This window comes from Notamacropus eugenii, chromosome 3 (genome assembly GCF_028372415.1).
Source record: "Notamacropus eugenii isolate mMacEug1 chromosome 3, mMacEug1.pri_v2, whole genome shotgun sequence".
Classification (NCBI taxonomy): Eukaryota; Metazoa; Chordata; class Mammalia; order Diprotodontia; family Macropodidae; genus Notamacropus; species Notamacropus eugenii.
In genome coordinates this window covers 28,944,594-28,965,976 of record NC_092874.1, presented here as the reverse complement: position 1 = coordinate 28,965,976, position 21,383 = coordinate 28,944,594, and the positions used below count along the sequence as shown (strand labels likewise).

The 21,383-nt window shown below is 36.5% G+C and overlaps 1 protein-coding gene across 2 annotated transcripts in view; it reads right to left on the bottom strand.

Moving 5' to 3' along the window:
* The window catches only part of TOP2B (DNA topoisomerase II beta), an 86,105-nt gene that overhangs the window by 13,654 nt on the left and 51,068 nt on the right, over positions 1 to 21,383 (bottom strand). For both annotated transcript variants that reach the window (XM_072651164.1, XM_072651163.1), the window contains exons 22-32: positions 19,357 to 19,491; positions 18,129 to 18,329; positions 14,326 to 14,521; positions 14,093 to 14,184; positions 11,096 to 11,251; positions 10,860 to 10,943; positions 9,439 to 9,636; positions 8,409 to 8,553; positions 6,239 to 6,400; positions 3,449 to 3,647; positions 2,212 to 2,291 (exon numbers count right to left, since the gene is read on the bottom strand). In XM_072651164.1, the coding sequence (XP_072507265.1) occupies positions 2,212 to 2,291; positions 3,449 to 3,647; positions 6,239 to 6,400; positions 8,409 to 8,553; positions 9,439 to 9,636; positions 10,860 to 10,943; positions 11,096 to 11,251; positions 14,093 to 14,184; positions 14,326 to 14,521; positions 18,129 to 18,329; positions 19,357 to 19,491 (1,648 nt within the window). The remainder of the gene's footprint in view (positions 1 to 2,211; positions 2,292 to 3,448; positions 3,648 to 6,238; positions 6,401 to 8,408; positions 8,554 to 9,438; positions 9,637 to 10,859; positions 10,944 to 11,095; positions 11,252 to 14,092; positions 14,185 to 14,325; positions 14,522 to 18,128; positions 18,330 to 19,356; positions 19,492 to 21,383) is intronic.

The following is a 21,383-nucleotide window of genomic DNA, read 5'->3' as shown; positions in this document are numbered from 1 at the left end:
TTATGGATTTATTGACAGAAATGAAGGTATTTATGATAACATTAAAAGAAAGGGTCACTGCTACCAGAAATTACTGAAAGGTCACCCTTAAGGAATGTGGACTTAACTGACCAATAGAGATTCTAAAAAAATGAATGACAGAAACTATGCAACATCACTGGAGGTTACAGAAATTTAGTATTTTATTGAATACCTCAAAAAACATGAGCAGGTGGCTAGAATTATATACCAGAAGCTTACACTTTATAAATTAATAGACTTCTAACTGAATAAACCATACCCTAATAAAATTGGAGCTTTCTGGAAAAATATGAAGTCTCTCAATTGTCTACCATAACCCTGTTCTCTCTCTTGCTTTTGCTAAGGGTACCATCGTTCTTCCAGTCACTTTTTCCTCTTCCTCATCCCCATCTGCAACCATTGCCCAAGTCCTGCCCACTGTCTCCCCCTTCTCTCCTCCTACACCACAGGACCACTCTAATTCAAACTTTCATTACCTCCTACTGACACTATTGGGACAGCCATAGAAGAGAGTAATACTGGAAAGGGACATTAGAGGTCATCTAGTCCAACCCCCACATTTTACAGATGAGAAACTGGGTCAAGAAACATGAAGTGACTTGCCCAAAGTCACCCAGGTACTTCATTCCAAAGCCAAACTCTTTCTACTATTTCAAGGAAGAGACTTCTCACTGGCCTCCCTACACTAAGATTCTGCCCCTTATAATGTATTGTCGGAATGGCTGCTAAAGGACCTATCTGATCGTGTCACTGCCCTGCTCAGGAGACTTCAGGAACTCCCTCCTGCCTCTAAAGTATGAATGTCTGCTTGGTATTGGAAGAACCAGCCTCTCCTTTATTCCCTTCATGCCATCCAGGCTCCAGCCAAGAGCTTATTTGCTCTTTCTTGGATGTGTACAACATCCCTTCTGCAGCTGCCAATGGACACAGCCTGTCCCCGTGCCTAGAATGTTCTCTCTCCTCATCCTAAATTCTTGGAAGTCCTAAATCCCTTGCTGAACTGGCTTTGAGTGCACACTCCTTTCCTGACAACAGCCAGTGTGTATCTGGAGCTTTAACTTCTGCAAAGTGCTTTACAAATATCTCCTTTGAACCTCACAACAACTCTGGGATGCAGGTGCTCTTCTTATCCCCATTTTACAGATGACACAACTGAGGCTGGGAAAGGCTAAATGACTTGCCCAGGGTCACAGAGCTAATAAATGTCTGAGGCTAGATTTGAATTCAGATATTCCTGACCCCAAGTCTGGTGCACCACCCAGCTGCTTCTAATCTGTCTTCTCATCTATCACTGACTCTCCTAGGTATACGCGTCAGCCACCTTCCCACCCACCATCACTTAACTTTTTTTTTATCCTGCATTTACTTATCCATGAATATGATGTAGCCCCTTAAGGACAGAATAGTTTAACTTTCACACTGACATTCCCATCATGCAATCACACTTCACAGGTTGATTTAACAAGTGTAACACAAAGTGCAACTTTAAACAACAGTCCCTTTGTAACTTCTAAAGGCACATTCAATAACTATTAATAATAACACAAATTTTCAGTGCTATAAAGGCTCACAAAGCTCTTTCCTCTCCACTTCACTGTGAGTTAGGTGGTATAAATCTTATCCTCATTTTACATAGAAGTGAACAAACTCAAAAAGTTAAGTGATGTGTAAGTGATTTACATGTTTATTAAATGTCAGAGCCAGAACATGAACTTATACATATACATCTATATGGTCATGGATAAGCATGTGTATGTATCTGCACAAATACTTCTGTGTGTATATATTTTTCCACACATGTATATATGCACATATGTTTGCACAAACATGGATGAATATATCTGCACATAAGGATCGAATTTACCTTTATGTATGCACATGCGTACATGTATGTGTGTATTTTCCCATGCATATATTGTGCACCCACATACCTATGTGTATGCACACGTGAATACATGCACCTGCATATAAAGAGCAAACTAACAAACATTTGTATACGTAAGTATGCAGACATATATAGATAAGTGTGTACACACATGCATACTTTTGTGTAAGTGTATATGTTTTTCCTCTGAAGTGAAATGAAAGTTTCTTAATTATCCATGGTTTGCTTTGTTCCAAGAAAAAAAGTAAATCTTACACTACTATAAATCCCCATTAGAAATGAAAATAAGAAAAAAATGAGCATACCATCTTCTGACTTCTGTGAATAAGAAGGGAAGGAGAACAGGTTCCCAAAGTCCTGGCTTTTCTTGTCATGTGAGGATTTTCTAATGTTAAAAAGAGAAATAAAGCCATAAAGAGGCTGTGTTTACATATGGAGTTTTACCTCTATCAAACAGAATGTTTGCTACTTTATTCATTGAATCAACAGATGAAGCTCTTAATGAACTTATTAAACTTCTCCTTCACACTCTTTTAAAGACTGATTACAGGAGTAAGAGCAGCTCACATTTGGATAGGGCCTCATGGTTTGCAAAAGCTCTTTCCAAACCCTAAAATTATGAAGTACATAATAACAAGTGTTATTGCTCCCTAATTCCAGGTAAGGAAACAGAGTCACAAAGAGATTAAGAAGCCTTCCATGGGTCACTGAGCTGGTAAATATCACAACTGGGAGTGAACCCAGATTTTCTAATTCCATGTCCACTAAGCCACATTTCCTAAGTATTTCATCTTAAAAAAAAAAGGAAGTTAAAACAAAGGCATGAGAGATACACAATTTTAAAATGAACAAAACAGGATTTGTAGTAATAACCTCATTTTCAAATTTAGAATGAGATGTAGCACTGAAGCTTAATTCAAATTCACACCTTGATTCAAAGTATCCTTATTACTGGAGCCCAAAACAGAGTGCTTCTATATGTGCTCAAGAGATGCCCTTCCCTGCCTCAGTGCAGCAGAGGACAAGACACAGGGATAAGCAGGGGACCCCATTTCTCAGGACAGGGGCCTCAGTCCAGTAGACGGCACTCCACTGCTCAGCTCAGAGGGAGCTCAGATAATTCCAATGAATAATATTCTAGGAATTTGGCCAGTATCAGTTGCAATAAGGAAACAAATAAATAACTCAAATTTGGCATTTAAAGAAAAACTTGACCTAAGTTCATAATCATGCAGTGGTAGGGGAAATGAAGCAAGACTTAACTTTTTAAATCAAGGCTGAAGCTCCAAAGGGAAAAAAAGGCCTCCAAATTCCCCAGTTTCCATGCTTTCCTCCTTAATCACAGCTTCAGCTGAAGAAGCGTATTTATCACATAGTCACATCTATTTTGTTCATTTTGTCAGAAGACCCTTCCCTTCCCAAGACTGATAAATAATTTAAGCAAGGCAGAGAGGAAGAGAATGTTTGAAAAATAGCACTTTAAAGTCCATAAAAAAAATAACTACCAAAAAACCACTACCAGATAAATAAATGTCTACTTACTCTGGAGCTACTTTTGATTTGACTGGTGAAAAAGTATAGTCATCCTTATCTAAACCATCTGAGGGAACAAACTCATCATCTCTGTCATTTGTCACAGGAGATGATTTGACTTTCAATTCCTCTAAATCATTACTGTCATCTTCATCAGCATCATCCTCCTCCTCTTCCGAAAAATCAAAAGTATATTTAGGCCTTTCCGCTAGGAAAAAAACAAACGCAATTATTAGATGTCAGCATTCAGACTTTTTAACATAAATAAGCTTAATACACACAAAGTGCTTCAGTATTTTAAAAAAGCACTTCATGCTTTTAGGCTATGTCTGTGTATTCATAATGAAATACAAAAGTGAGGCCATTACAGTGGATAATTAAATTTAAATGTAAGCATTTTCATACTGTAAAACCTCTTTTTCATACTTTCCTGGGGACTGGATGGAAATGCTCTAAAAATGTCAGAGCTGAGGAAGAAAGCCTTGGAGATCACTTAATCCAAAATTTTCATTTTAAAGATGAGGCAGCTAAGGGTCTAGAAAGGGAGTGGCATGCCCAAAGTCCTAAAATAGGGCAGAGCAGCAGAGCTGGGGCCAGACCCAGTGTCTGGACCCTGTTCTTTATACCATATACACAGCATCAGTGGAGTGTCCATAAAATAATAGGGATATTTAACTAAACATTTCTGAGACAGGCTTTGACAATTGTGGGAAATGTAAATTAAGACATTATCAATACCAGAATTTAATAGACCTGGGGGAAATTTTGCAAATTTTAGAGAGGATAGGTAAATATTATGCTAATAACTTTTGCTATTTTTACAAGAGTGCAAATTTTTAGTTATCTAGCAAACCAATTTTCTACTTTGTTTTTGTTACATGTACAAGTCAAGGTTTCACTTCAAAACCTGTTAAGATTACAAGATATTTTCATTTGTCCTTATGTCCTCAGTGACTATCAATGCCAGGCACACAATGAGTACTTCATAAATGCTTGCAGGTTCATTTAAACGCAGGTAAAATTCTGAAGATGTTTCTCTAATACACTATACAGTCAAGTATTTTCTTTACTGCAGTCATTTGGGGATCTGAACTGTACTATCTCCAACCAAAAACAGACACAGTAGAAAAAAAAAAGAAATACAACTATCCTTCATTTTATGCAAAATTACTTTTCTTTAAACAATAGCACAAGGTAAAAAGAAAGCACTGTAGCAGCAACAAGATGGAAAGTAAACACTAATGATAATAACCAAGTCTGACCATAAAGAAGAGATATGAGAATGAACCTCCATCCCTTCTCTGTAGAAGTGGGCGACTATGGATGTGCAGGATTGCACATACTATTGAGTGAGACTCATATCTTCATTAATTTTGGTGAACTACTTTCCTTCTTAAGCTATACATATATATTTATATGTATATATACATACACACATACATATATGCATGTGTGTGTGTGTGTGTGTGTTTATATATGCATCTGTATGCATATATATTGGGGGCACTTAGGTGGTGCCACGGTTAGAGCGTTGGGCCTGCAGTCAAGAAGATTCATCTTCCTGAGTTCAAATCTGACCTCAGACACTTACTGTGTAACCCTGAGCAAATCCCTTCACCCTGTTTGCCTCAGTTTCCTTATCTGTAAAATGAGCTGGAGAAGGAAATGACAAACCACTCTAGTATCTTTTCCAAGAAAACCCCAAATGGGTCATGAAGAGTCAGACACAACTGAAACAACTGAACAAATAACATGCAAATATAAGAAACAGTCCATTAAAGCAGGCAACTGATTTGTTTTAAAACATCTGAAGCCAGAAGTTATGGAACTTTTAAGCTAGAATAGATTTAGAGAGCTAGAAGGGCCCTTAAGAAATTATCAAATCCAACCACCTCTTTTAACAGATAAGGACATAAGGCCCATAAAGGCTGAAGCCCTTGCCTAAATTCATTTATATCCAGATTTTGACTCCAGATCCAATGAGAGTTCTTTCCACTAAACCATCCTGCCTTTATGTAGACAATGACATATGCTCTTAAACCCAGTTCTACTTGTCACAGTAATTTACCCAAAGCTGGAGGAAAGCAAAGTTCCATGAGCTATGAGCGTAGAGTGCAAGGATTTACTTGTGTGTGTATATATATATATATATATATATATATATATATATACACACACACACACACACACACACATACACACACACACACACACACACATATATACGCATACACACACTTGTATAAGTATATATACATATATATTTATATATATATTTGTATAAGTATAGGAGAAATTCCTGCAATACAGTATAAGATACTGAAAAGAGATGTCTTATGTAAGTCACAAGGTTGGCCACCACATGAGCCCTTTCCTTACTAAAATGTTTTAATTCAGTATTGTGGGGAACAGCTCCAATTTTACAAAGATTTAAAAAAAACAACTAGGATTCCTTTTACAGAAATATCCTCTGTTGCCAACTCTGCCAGAAAGCATTTCTTTTTTAAGTGAAGGATTCTCAAAAACACAGAATGCACTTCCCACTGAAAATTCTAGTCCATTCATTACTAATTCTGTAATGACTTGCCTTTCCCATACGTTTCTCTCTTACTGTAACAACTGTAAATTCATTAAAATTTCCAACTCATTTTCTTCATTTAAGCTGTATTTTTATATATGTAAAATGAATGAAGTTCTTTGATTGAAAGAGACAGCCCTTGAGAATCATTGTTTGGACATGAACAACTTGGTAGAAGCCTCTCCTATACAATATAGTAACCATAAAATATCTAGCAGTACCTGCAGCTCGTCTAAGCAGAGAGTCTCTTGGAATAATCACAGGTTCAGTTTCTTCTAAGTCACTTTCTGACTTGGATTCATCATCAGACCAAGGGTTTCTTTTCTTCACTTTCTTTGCACTGGATTTGTTAGAAGACAGAGGTGTTTTTCTCACCCTGGTACCTGAAATCAAGTAATTAACATATAATGGTTAAATATTCCAAACTTATAATAACCAGGAATCCTTTATCATTAATAGTAAAAAGCAAAGCAATAGTGTATACATTATTAGTCATACTATATTACCAATGATAAATTTTTGATTTTTTTTATATAATTGATATGATTTTTTTTTGATATGATAATTTTTTTTAATATAGCACTCATAAAAATTGAGGGGTTTATTCCAACTGGCTTCCATAGAAGCCTTTCTCTGATGCCTCATCTTGGTGTAGAGGTGGAGTTAGGTTCTCAAAGGTGTTATCAATATAAAGCAAGTTCTGTCTGGTACCAGGAAGCTGGAACGGCTTTGGGAATGGGGCCCAGCCAAAGACTATTTCCCAGAGATGAAGACAAGTAAGTTCTGATAGGGACATCACCTGAAGACTGGTCCCTAAGTGATTATTTCAGTTACAGTCACTCAAGAAGAAGGTCTACACCAAAGTTGAGAGGGAATTTCAGTCTGTATCAGTGGACAGACCATCACATCAAGGAGGGCCCAGATCTCTGGATCCTCCACTTATAATAAAACATAGTTTGAAAGTGATCTAAATTCTATAACTACTTCCTCTCACTGTCATCCCCACTAGCTATTATCCCCTCTCTTTGCACTCTTCTGTGGACAGTCCACATCCTTTCTTCTCACAATCTGGCTTCCAATGTCATCATTCCACCAAACTCTTCTCTCCAAAGACACCAATGATCTCTCAGCTGCCAGGCACAGTGGCCTTGTGCAGTCCTCCTCCTCCTTGACCACTATGCAGCCTCTGACTACTGCTCACTCTCTTCTCTAGGTTTCCAGGGCACCCTCTCTCCTAGTTCTCCTACCTGACCACGCCTTTTCAGTCTTTTGCTTCATCTTCTTCTAGGTCATGTCCGGTACCTGCAGGTAACCTCCAAGGCTCTGTCCTAGGCCTTCATCCATTCTCTCTCTGTACTACATCACTTGATGATTACGTCTGCAGCCCTGACCTAACGACTATGCTAATGATTCTCATATCTACGTACCCTGCCCTAACCTCTCTGCTGACCTCCCAACTCCTATCTCCAACTGTCAATTGGACATTTAATAGACATCTAAAATTTACCATATCCAAACTGAATTCATCTTCTTCCTCCCAAAAGTGTCCATTCTTCCTATCTTCCCTGTTACTGTTAAGGCTACCTCCATTCTCTGTCATAGAGGTTCAAAACCTAGGTACTATCAATTCCTCACTCTCACTCCTCACATTCAATCTGTTGTGACAGCCTGATTTTACCTTCATAATATCTTGCATAGATGCCCCCCGTCTTCTCTGATGCTGCCACTACCTGATGCAGGCCCTCCTCACCTCATGTCTAGACTACCAAAACAGTCTCTCCACTCTGGCCCATCCTCCACTCAAATGGCACAATGACCTCCCTAAAGTACAGGTCTGATCAAGTCCCTCCCTTACTTAGTAAACTCCCGTGGTTTCATGTAGTCTCCAGGATCAAATATAAAATCTTCCTTTGGGAATTCAAAGTTCTTCATTACCTCTCCTTTCCAGTCCTCTTAGATCTTACACTCCCACCATTTACTCTACAATCAAGTGACACTGGCCTCCTCACTAGACTTGCCATCTTCCAACTCTTGGCATTTTCTCGGGCTGTCCCCCATGTCTGGAGCATTTTTTTCCTCCTCCTATCTACCTTCTGGCTCTCTTCAAGTTCCAGCTAAAATCCACCTTCTACAAGAAGCCTTCCCCCTTAATTCTAGTACTTTCTCTCTGTTGCTCCTCTCCAGATTATTCTTCCTATAGCTTGTTTGTACATCGGCATTTACATGTTGTTCTTTTCAACTAGACTAAACTCCTTGAGAGCAGGGGACTATCTTTTGCCTTTCTTTGTACCTGCAACACTTAGCATTATGCTTTACTAGGACATACTAGGCATTTAATCAATGGTGATTGACTGAGACAGTTTTAATTATTTTTATACACAACCAGCTCACCAGGTTCTTTTTTCTCCCTTTTGGGTTTAGGTCCTTTAGGTGTAAGAGTAGATACTGTCAATGAATCTTCTCCTGCACCTTCTGTTGGTGCTCCACCTAATTCATCATCAAATTCCACTTTTACTGCCATAGGATCAAGATCACCCTAAATATGAGAAAGGAAATTTAAGATAAAAAGATATACAAGGAAATACTGCTATCACTACCTACTGTACAATGTATTTGTATCTAATGCATCACCTATAAAACTTACCAGTTGATAGGAAAAGTATCCTGAGACCACAATGGACAGGGGGAGACCACGAGAACAAGAATCTGTGGCCTAATTTCACCTAGCACTGTGGCAAGTGATGCTGCTCTCAAGCAAAAATAAGGCATTTGGCTTTTTCAGCATGAAAGGCACTTTCAGGCTGGTAAATATGCAAATTAATTCCTTTAAAATTCCATTGCAAAGTTCTAAATATGCTGTGATGGCATAAGGAATATCATCCAGGAAATGCATGAACAGAGAAGATGGGTGGTTAGTTATGTATCAAGAGCAAGGACAACAGATGGACAGCCTCATTGCTACTCTAGTAACCAAAGAATGTTAAAAAGTTTGGAGGAGGGTCTTCAAAGCAGATCCTCTAGGAAAGATTTGTAAGAAAACATGGTACCCAAGAGATACCCATGTTGATGAGATTTTTGGATCAGTCAGGATAATGTAATGTATTTATTGATTGTAGTCCTACATTGAAAATTCTTGATATAATTACGTTTGATATTTTTCTCTTAATAAAATCAGAATTCAATTGTTTTTACCTGCATGTGGGCTTTAACTATTTTGGAACTCCATAAGAAAGAATTCCCTTTATCTCACTTAGCATTATCAACCAGAATATGGAACAAAAATTTCAGGATAGAGTGAAAAAGCAAAGTTGAATAATGTAAACACCATATCATGGTTTAATTATTCTTCACATCTTAGTAAAACAGCTCCAGTGAGCTCTACCAGCCTGAATGGATCAAAGAGGTGCACATTTTTACCCACCTTCTTTTTCTTCAGCAACTTTTTGCTGGCATCAGCCTTCATGGTCGAAATGATCTGTGGAATGATCCTTCTCCCATGAGGCGAGGGCATGGTCTCTTCCAACTGAAGCTTCTTTATCTTGGGTTTGCCAACTTTACCTTTTATGGCTTTGCCAGTCATTCCAGCCAAAGCATCCTCTCGTTCCTGGGCTTCCACTTTCTAAGAAGTTATCATAAGAGAGTGACAAAATTGAAAAACTGTCTTATGGAGAAAAATCACTATAACTAGAGTAAGATAAAAAACTTAACCCTTACAAAAAAGTGAGAAAGAATTCCATTATATAGAACACACTAAATTTTGTCCTGCATAAGATGCTGAAATGAACATTAGTCATGAAATCAGACAAAATTGGATTCTCAATCCCCCTCTGCCACTCTATGACATTAAGCAAGTTACATCCATTCTGGGCCTCATTCTTCCTATCTGTTAAAAGAGAAGCTTGGGTGGGATGATCTCTAAGATCCTTCAAATTATTTAACTTTATGGTTTTATGATATTTTGGAACAGGATCTCTACATTTTTCAGAAGAATACTAACTAATGTACCAGATTCATAGCATGCAATCAACAAATATGGTCTTAATCACAGTAGTCAAGCTATATCTCTTTGCTTAGATATATGGAAAAGAAGAAAATGTCTAAAACAAAACTTCTCAAACAGAAGTTCATATCTTATTTCAGTAATAAGGTGGTCAGAAAAATATGACAAAATAAAAAGGCATCAATCTAGAATGCTCTGGAGGAGGGAATGATTATTCTTAGCACTATTATTTGCATTACAAAAGGAGCCCTCCTTTTATAATGAAAATCCTTTAGAAGAGATTATTTTAAAATCTTGGGAAAAGGAGTCTTTTAGATGCCTGGCAGACTCTCTTTCCCAAGTATAAGGGAGAAAGGATGTTTTAAAATGTTTCACAGAATGACTCACATGAGATTTACTTTAGTTTACAAGTCACTAAACTCAATGAAACAATACCACATTCCTTGACTCAATAAAAAACCACCTATTAATTCTTTCAATTAAAAGTAAAAGATTGTTCCTTCCTGGCCAAAGACTGCAGTCAGGTTCACCCAGAAGTCTGTATTATTTTCAATCTAAATTACATATTTAAGAAAGACATCATGAGAAAGTAATTAATACCAATTCAACTTATATGGCTTGTATATTCATCAGAATGGAAATATACTTTATGTTCAAGTTTCTTTAAGCTTAATTTTAGCACCTCTTACTAATCATATTAAACCTCTTTTAAAAAAATCAAACTCTAAACACAGACAGCACTGTAAGACTCCTCCAACACGATCTAGTCCAAAATTAAATTTGATCCTTATTCTCTAAATATTCATTCTCAAAAATAAATTTCCATATAGACTAAAACATACTTCAAGTTCTTCAACAAAAGCTGCTAAATCTTCTTTCCAGAGATCTGAAGGAGATTTTCTTTTAAGGTCGTTGAGTTCTCTCCCCTAAAATAAAAATATAACAGGTAACTCCAAAGTTTAATATGGCCTTTTTAAATCTTATAATGAAACAAAATGTGAAATGCTGTATTTATACAAAACAGGAATACTGATAATACTGCAACAGTCTGAAAATATTTACTACACAAAATTCATACTTTTGTATCTCTCTGCTTAATCAGTTCTTCAACTTTTTCTTTAGTAAGACACCATAAAGACATATTTAAGATGTAGTTAAAATCAGGGCCTGAGGTAGTGCCTGACTCAGAGGAACTATCATCACGCTGGTTTTGTGTTTCTTCCTCTTCTGCGGCCTGGAAAGGAAAAAAAAGCAATGAAACTTTCCGTAGTCTCCTGTACATTAGTAGCACTTATTTAAAGTACTAAATAATCATTATAATGACAATGTTCTCCCTTGGGACAGGAGAAGGTGGGGGAAGAATAGTAGCTAGAAATATATTTTGGATTGTTTTAGAAGTGTTTCCTATTAAAAAGCTAAATTTTGTTTACAAAGACATTCAGTTTTATGAAGAATATGTTCATAGCACAATGTATCCAGGATATTGATATGAAATTAGTCAAACTACTATATTAAGCCATGAAGAAAAATAAGCTAATGACTGACAGCTGAGCCTCAATGGAGACCAATGAACTATAGACCGCCCACCCCCCCGAAAGATGTCAGATTTTCAAAATATTAGGGAGTGAATGTGTAATTTAAAATTTAAAATTTCTTCCTGGTGCATTATAAAGTGGAAACTGCTTTGTAATAATATTTATAATAACTATACTCAGGTACATTTCCTACTTAATTTAGAAATCTTATTAATCATCTGTAATTTGGAGACAAGAGAAAGTTCATTAAGAATTTAGTAAGGGATTAGGAAACAGATTAAGGAGTTAGCAGAATAAAAATTAGCAAAATTATGCTGAAATTTATTTATAAAATTATTTTTACATAAGATTGTCTTAAAAAATACTTAAATGAAACATGTTGATATTACTTTTCAGATAGCAAATACTTTTTCTATGTGTAACAAATTAATATTAAAAATTAATTGCTGTCCAATTTAATTTCTATTGCTATTGTATATGTAAGAAGTTAATAAGTTGTCATTTTAAATATAAAAGGGTAATCTAATTACAAATATATGATGCATCATCACATAAGTATATTAATCAAGTGCTAAGAAAAAATAAATAAGAAATATGATGTGGCTTAATCTATCATTGCTGTTGCATTGATGAATGAGAATTATCCATTGATAATCCCTTACTATTATTAATTATTCAACAATTCCATGAGTTTTTTTAAACATTGCAAAAAACATAATATGAATTTATATTTTGATCATAAGTCACTATTAAAATTCATTTCACAATATGCCATCAAATCAGATTTGGATATATGTTACTAAAACTCTTTTTGTACTGAGCGCTGGTGATTCACAAAGCATATTTTGTGGGATATTTAGGTAAAAATATAATCACCAGTAACACCAGCAATGTAATTTATTCTGACATTTTTAGAAATCTATTTTTAAAGATCCATGTTTATTTGTTAGTCTTTTAAATGGCAGCTTCTCAATCACTTCCCCAAATGTTACTTTAAAAAATTCTTTTGTAAGTATGGATGGATGCCTTTTGGAAAAAACTAAAATTAGGAACAAAAAGCAGTCTGTCCTACTATCCCAAATCCCACAGGTTACATGCAATCGAGATGAAAACCAGCAGCAAGTTGTGCCCATTAAATGTACTGCTTGCAGCACTATCAGCTGGACACTCATGACTGGAGCCACTTTTGTCCTTTGCACTAAAAAAATCAAATTCAGTATTTTACTAATACATTATTTCCCTGATTTTGTTTGAACCAACCATTAAAAGGGTGGATACTGTAATGCACTCAGTGCAATTTTAGGGTGGGGAAAGAGAAGAAGAGGTTTGAGAGAGAACATGAAGAAAGAGAAATAAGAGCAAGACTGAGAAAATGAGAGGGTAAAAATCAAAATGAGCCCAGTCACAGGAAGACAGACTGCTTGGCTCATCATAATTCACTTGGGATTTGCTTCACTCTGGCCATTTTCTTTAACTAACCTTTATAATCTATTAATCTATATTTTCAACCACAATATTACACAGTTCATTTAAAATTCAATTACTCTAAGGAATCCTATTGACTACATATTGGGGGGAAAAAGTCAAATAATGTAGATAAAAACAAATAGTATGATTTGATGAAAGTTATAAAGGCATTATGATTGAGAACTTTTAAGAAAAAGGAAAATTTAAGTTTTCATGCAATTAGAATTGTCATAACCATAGATATATTTCAATAATATGTAAAATTATATTATTGGTTTTGTATACACACATAGGATCTCCCAAAGCTTTCTAAGACTAGTTATTTTATATCTCCTCACTTGTTCATATCTGTGTTCTCAATCATAATGTTTTCCTAACATTTTTAAAGACCATTACAGGGTATTGTTCAGTCTTTCAATATTTCATTTGTTGAATGGATAGTGCGTGTTTTTGTGATCTGTAATATGCAGCTCAGTAGTAGCCTTTCAGTCTGAGGTCCCAAAGTTCAGGTCCCTGGAGAAAATCCTTTACAGAACCAAGCTCAGGGTTGTGCACATAGTAGGGGCTCAATACACACTTGGCTACTCCTAATGAGCTTAGCACTTGTCATGCTCCCAACGTGAACCAGGACCAGACCAAGTGAGTGGTGGTTGGCTGCCACCATGGCCATGTCACAAATACAATGTAAAAGCTTGAGTGCTACCGGTCCAGCTCTCTGACAACAGACATGCACCTCACCAAACCACCACCACCACAACTGACACCCTGATTGGCAGACTCAGAAAAGAGGCCAAGGAGACTGAGCTACCTTCTCACACCTGGAGTGATTGCTCCAGGTCATGGCTCAGTCACACTGGCAAAGGGCTTTGGGGTGGGTGTGCTCTGCAAATCCCTGTGCTGTATCTGTTCTGGGGATAAACAGAAGACTTAGTCTCCAGAAAGCACAATTCAGCACCTTGAGCAGCACTAAAGTGACATGACAATACTTAGGTTTGGAGCTAGGGTTTCCACTGGTTTGCTTGAGAGGGCATTTTTAAAAGCTTCTCTGAATGTCTTTTTCTGCAAATGATTACCTTTTCTTGTGCTTCTTTCCAGGCTTTCACTGGGTCAGATTCATAACCTCTCTGGACTAACATTTGAATCAAATCTCTCTTTGACCTATTCTCTATGTGAGGGAAAAATAAAATTAGGATCAAGAAAAGAGATTCATTTTGTATTTGTTTATATTCTACTGATCAAAATGTCTTCTATTAATAAAGTTTTTTCCACTTTAACTAAGGTTCCAATTTTAAAAGTTTCATCTTACCTATAGTGATTTTCCCTTGTATCTTCTCTAGAATGAAGCGAGCTTGATTGTTTAGCTTGGTGGATTCTGCCCCCAACATTCCCACAAGCCACTCCTTACGTAAACTATAATAATTTAACCTTAAATCAAAGAACTCCTTCAAAATATCTTGTACAGTCTCATACTTCTTCAGACATCCCATATGGTCAAACAGCACCTATTCAAAATAAAGTTTAAAAAAAAATTGACTTCATATTTCTATATTAGCTTACATATTTCCTTATTTTTCAATTGTTATATATGCCAACCTAAATTCAACTTACATGAACAATTCTCAATCCTAAAAGCCATTAATATAACAAGATTTCAAAAACATTTCTCTACATATTCCCATTGAAACCATGCAAAAGAAACCTGATAAATTAAAATAAATAAAACTATTACAGATTTGCAGTCATGACATTTGTTTAACTAAGAATTCTTTCTTTTCAAAATTTCTGTCTCCAGAGAAATTTTTCTCTCAGCCTGAAATCCTCCATATTGCTTTTTTTCTCCAAAGACTTTTGTTCTGAAGTCTGAAAAAAACGCTCATTAAAAATTAAGACATATGCTATATTCCAATACATTGTTTTCCTTTCCATGGATTTTTTTTGGACTCCATATTATGTTCAAATTTGACCATTCTTATTTAGTCAAAGGATCAATGCCATCCCAACATTTTTCTTCCTCTCTACCTTCAACTCTTCCATCAACCTTTCTTCACAAAGGATGACATGACTGCTTAACACACAGAAGGTCATAGATCTAGAGTAGAAGGAACCTCAAAGGCCACCTCGTCCAGCTCCCTGATTTTCCAGAAGGAGAATGAACACCCACAGAGGCCAAGTGATTTCTTCAAGGTCACATAAGCAGTAAGTACTAGAGGAAAGATTTGAACCCAAGTTTTCTGTCTCCAGTTCCCAGTTATCAGGGCTTAGGTTGAACCAGTAATGATCTCCATGGCATACTCCTAGAACATGATTTTTTTAAAAAAATTCATCCATCATTGGTCTCATTGGCATTTTTCCCCTTTATTTTAAGTGATTATTATCTGAGAGAGTATGGGAGGAGGAATACATTGGAAAATAAAGATGATATAAAAATAGAAGATAACAATAAATTTTTTAAAAATTAATCGGTGGCAGCAGATGTTTATATGATGTTGCTTCTTGCTATAAAAATAGACAGAAGAAAAGTTCCAGTTATTTGAGGTTTCTGGTTGTTTGGATTCTGAAAAATTCACAGCACTGTTTGCTTCAGTTGACTCTAGGTGGCTCAGTTCCAAGACTGCTCTGAGGGCAGACACTTTGGGCCCCCAGGAAAGGTTTACAAAGAAGGCTGGTCAAGGCCTACAACTTGGCTACAAAAATCAAGGCTTAAAATTAACACATCAAGGCTTTCAAGGCTGAGGCTGAAACAGAACCTGGATGCAAAGAACAGAAGAAGAAGAATGCTAGACTAGCACAAGGCACACGTCAAGGTCCTTTGGTTCATTTCTAATACTGTTTCTGAACACAAAGGTAGGAGTATGGAAATGGTTGCAAATAGGGCAAAAAAGAATAAACCAAACATCTGGTGGATTTAGGTGACACGTGAATAATTTTGCGTATATATTTCTCAAAGCATGCTAGAGATGTAAAGTGACACTATTACATAATTAAATCCTACTCCAATTACTTCATATACATCTTTACAGAGCACCTAGATAACTGTGAACAAATTAAGTCAATGAGTTTCCTTTTCCAGGAATCTTTGGTCGCCCTTATTACATGTGTGTGAATAATATATAAAACATATATTAAATATAAAATAAATGTATAACTTTCTATGAATATAACTACATAAATCACACACACACTTGTTTAAAACCACTACACAAACATGCACAGAGACACACATCACACACATACATTATATAGCATACACATGTAAAGTGCTCATAACTACCGCTATTACAAATACACATGTAAAGCAATGAGCCAGCCTTGGAGTCAGGAAGACCGAGGCTCAAATCCGAGCTCCGGGATGCGTTGGCTTTATGATCCTGGCAAGTCACTGAACCTCTACCATCCAAAGCAACTCTGAGACAAACATCTATAAACTTGTATGGGGCAGGGGGGTTGTGGGGAGGGGTGTGAAATCTTTATTTTTCACTGACCTCAGTAACATTGGGGTCCCTAGGATCCTCCAGACTGCTAAAGGAGTCTGTGACACACAAAAAGGTTAAGAATCCCTACTCTGAGGCCATAAGTTGCAAAGAAGAATGCACACCTTAGACCTTCCTTGAGGTAGCTGGTAGTGCAGTAGATAAGAGCTCTGGACCTGAAGTTAAGAAGACCTGAGTTCAAATCCAGTCTCAGACATTTACTAGCTGTGTGACTTTGGGCAAGTCACTTAACTTGCCTGCCTGTTTCCTCAGCTATAAAATGGGGATGATAATAATACCCATTTCACAATGTTGCTGTGAGGATCAAATGAGATAATATTTGTAAAATGGTTAGCACAGTGCCTGGCACATAGTAGGCATTATATACTGCTTATCCCTTTCCTTTGCCTCCCTCTCTTCTTTCTTCCTTCCTGGGAGTTTCTCTGTCTGGCAGTTTGCTGTACCAATGAAGTCACAGACCCAGCCTCTCTTCTACATACAGAGCCTTATCTTGGCCCCCTGAACACTCTAAGGGTTCTCCTGGCTCTGCATCTTTACTCATGCTGTACCCTAGGCCTAGAGGGCCATTTTCACCCATTACATTACCAGTTTTTATTTAAAGTCTAATTCAGCGTCACCTACATGAAGCTTTCCCTGATCCATCTGTTTTTCACCCCACACACCTCCCTCCCCATCAAGTTTGAGACCATGTCTTATCTTGGGCTCTGGAAAGGTATAAAGTTAAAGGGCTTGATTCACAGTTGATGTTTAAAGTTTGTCGAATGAAAGGATATATTCATATACCTATATATTTACAAGGTATGGCCATAAAGTAATGAGATATATCTCAAGCCACAGAAATACCAACTGCATTTACTGAGCATCATTTAGGGTTCAGCACACTGCAGAGCACTACAAGTACAAATGAGTAAATGAATGAACATTTATTTAGTGCTTACTATATGCCAAGCATTATGCCAAGCACTAGAGATACAAATACAAAGGAAAAACTAGAAGAGCACTAAAGGAGCATTATCTTTTATCGGGGAGACGACATGTACATGTGTAAAGGTAAAACAAATGAAGTGATTTGGTAGAGGGAGGGCCTGAGCAACCATGAGAAGTGGAAAGCAAAGGTGGCAGCTGAGCTGAATCTATAAGAACACCAGGCATTATTCTAAGAGGCACAAGCAAGGAGAGAACGTATCCCAGGACAGATCCACAGCATGCACTAAGGTACAGAGATGGAGAAGACGATAGTATAGATGAGAAATGCCAAGGCCAGCGTGGCTAGACCACAGAGAACAGTACCTGGCACCTGTTAGGTGCTTAAATGTTTTATCTATCTAAATGGTTATTACACTTATACAATTGACATTTAAGTTTTTTTAAGGATGTTTCTAAGAAGTTGAATAGTTTTTTCCCATCAAAATCTGTAAATATTTTCATATGAAATAATACAATAAAAATTATACAAGATATCATGACAAATTCTTTCTATATAATCACATATTACATTTCCTAATGAAAGCCAATTAATGGCTGCAAATAACTTGAAGAAAAACAAACACATTTAGGCTTTTATGTAGTCAGTAAAATCACTATTCTGACACCATAAAAGAAGAGTTTAGTAAATTACCATAGAATTACACGTAAGAGTGGTCTGAAGCTTAAAGACTTTATGCAACCCAGCAGCTTCTGCTTGCACAAGTTTTTCTTCAGTCATCTTCACCACAAATTTCACAGTTGTATCTGTATGATATTCTTTATAATCAGAAATTAATGCTGGTGTTTTGTCTGTTCCATTCAGCATAGGTTCTAAAACCTGTTCCTTGTATACCTGCAAGAATGCAAAAATAAAAGCAGTGATTTACTGGTTACCAAAAAAAACTTCATCTTAGAGTTAAAACTTGGGGATTTTTCCATATAAAAAATCTTAATGGTTTTTCTACCCCAATTTTCATTCAACTATTTTTTCAAGTTTTAATAGTATTTTAATTACACAACTGTCCCTTGCTGATTTACTAGCTAAGGAATTCAGAAGTCTCTCATGCCATAAGACTTTGAATAGTTATGGGAAGTTCTGAAAACATTCATATGCTTCTCACCTCAACCAATTCCTGCCCAATCACTAAAGAAGGTAATAAAAAACCTCCTAAGCAGAGAAAGAAGACAGCATGATGCATGAAAACTTACTGGTTTTCTTCTATTTCCTCCATTCTCAGAACAGGAAAGATATGGAGCACAAGAAGTATTCAGCATTCACCTCATCCAGTTAATTTTCCCCTTTATTTCATTGGGTGTTTTTAACTTTGCAACATCAGTTATATGTTCCATGACATTACTTCAGTGGTCACATTTTTTAAGCCAAAACAACAACAAAAATCTACCACAGCACCAAAGAAAAGCACTATTATTTTACTTCTGCCCTCTAAGTCACCGAGAGGAGAGATAAACTGAACTATGAACATACCATGAACCTTCTATGAACTTTCAAGTTGATAATAGGAAAAAACTCTATATTCTCAATTAGATGGTGCTCACATACATGAGAGAGACAGAGACAGAGAGAGAGACAGAGAGAGAGAGAGAGAGAGAGGGAGAGATAAGATGGAGAGAGAGAGTGAGAAAGAGAGAGAGGGAGGGAGAGAGAGACCAAAGAGAGGCAGGGAGAGAGAGAAGAAGAAGGAGGAGGAGGAGGAGGAGGAGGGCAGAGAGATGAATACTATTCAACCAAACTAAAACCCACTTTCAACACAAGGAAATCCAAACTCCACCACAGACATTTTAAAATATTTATTAAAATTAAATTCCAAGTTTAAGAAATTGCTTAGAACTCCCACCCATGGTCATGCATTTCTACTAACCTGTGTCCATGTTCTCACTGGAAGCTCTGTGATCTCTACTGTATTTCTATCCACTACAAATATTTCACCACTAACAGCATACTGGTTCTGGCCAATTTCTTGAATTGTTCCTTTAAAATTTTTGTAATTTGGAAGCTGTAAACACAAGTGAAAAGAACTTAGTGAATTCAAAGAAATCAGACTTCTCTTCCATGTTCTGAATCTCTATTTTCAAATGCTCAGTGGGCTTCAATTCAAGCTTTACTACTTTTGGAGATTCAATATAACTCAGGTTGAACTTCTCCTTCCCCCACTCCCTCTGCCAGTCAGGCTCAGACTACTGATGCCAACTTACTTCTTTCTTTTAATGGTATCATGATTCTCTCTGTTGCACAGGCTCAAAGTATGGGTTATCTTTGAACTCTTTCCCTATTAGCTAGTTGGTCACTAAGTTATATCAAGTCTTCTGCAATCTTTCCCTTTCATCCTGTTCTCCAAGCCACTCTCTTAGTTCACACATGTTACCTTATGCTCAGAGCATGATCTGTTTTTATGGCTTTGATCTCTCTGTACTTCAAGCCACTGTCACCAAACCAACCTTTTTTTATTAGAAAACTCTTGATCATGTTGTGTCCTGCTTACAAACTTCAAAAGCTTCATAACCTCAAGGAAAATTCCAAATACTTTACCCAGGTATTTAGTCAATACTTTCTCCCATCTATCTCCAATACACCTTTCATGGTTTATTTCTTAAATACTCACTTGTCCAGATCTTCTCTTCTGGACTGATACTATTCCCCCAATGTGCCTTCATTTGCCTGATCCTACTTGCTCTCCCAGCAATGCTCTCTCTCCCTCCTCTCTGCCCATAATGATCCTCATTGCTCTCAGAACCAGGGCTCTCACTTCCTACCTCCTACTGGGGATATGATATCATATGGGACCTCTGACCTGGATATACTCTCTTTGCCCGGTAAGTTCCATAGAAATTATTTAGTAATTATCATGTCTAAACTTTCGATAACATTTCTGTCAGTGTCTTTGAGAGGTATTTAAGTCTTTCATTTATTCAAGTGCTCATTTCTTGTTTCCTCTAATTGTAAACTACTTGAGGACAGGATATGCATCTTACATTTCTCTGTGTCTCACACACAGCTCTTTTTTATATTAAATATTATTAAATTGTATTAAATGACTAATCATTAAATTAATTTTATTAGAATTTTCAATTTAATTAATTCAATAAAAAACTTTAATAAAACTCCTATATCCAAAATAATTCAAAGGAAATATGGTGATCATAGAAGACAGACTTGTACCTCTATTTAAATATTCTAGAACTAGCTCAGTGAAGTATAAGACTTTTAAAATAACTTTTAAAAATTTTTCAGATAAAGTCTTTTCCTTAATATGTCTCAGGACAAAATTTCCAATGAATTTTTAAGTCATGAAAAAACACTCTTTGGGGAAAAAGAGATTCTTCTTTAAAAAAAATCAGAAAGGTGACAGGAAAGAAGATAAGAAAGGGAAATTAGAAGGAAAAGAAGCTTTAAATACATGGCATTCTCATTGTTAATATCCTTACAGATTTCAAGTTATCTTATTAGTTTAGATAGATGTATTATTCATATCTAGGTTTGCTTATCACATTTGGCATATTTCAAAGGTAAGATGAGAACTAGGAAAACTAGGATAAATGACTTTTTCTTCCCCAGTTTTTTGGGGTGGAAAAGAAAGCCCAATCCCTCAGGCTTCAAATTTCCTGGAGATTTGCATCTGTAATTAAGTTATCAAAAATGTCCTAGAAAAGACAGGAAGTTACCTGGACTCTCCCCAGTTTCACTTTGAAACATAGTTAAATCAAGCCTCTAAAAGATTTCGGGAGCAACAGAATCCACAGAAAGACAGAGTGAAACAATATTCTAGTCCAAGATAACTTAGAAGGACTTCAGAAAAAGTTTGTCTCACATGGGCAAAAGGTAAGTACAGCCCAGCGCAGGTGCTTCCATTCTCCTATTGATAAATGGCCAAAGGATATGAACAGGCAA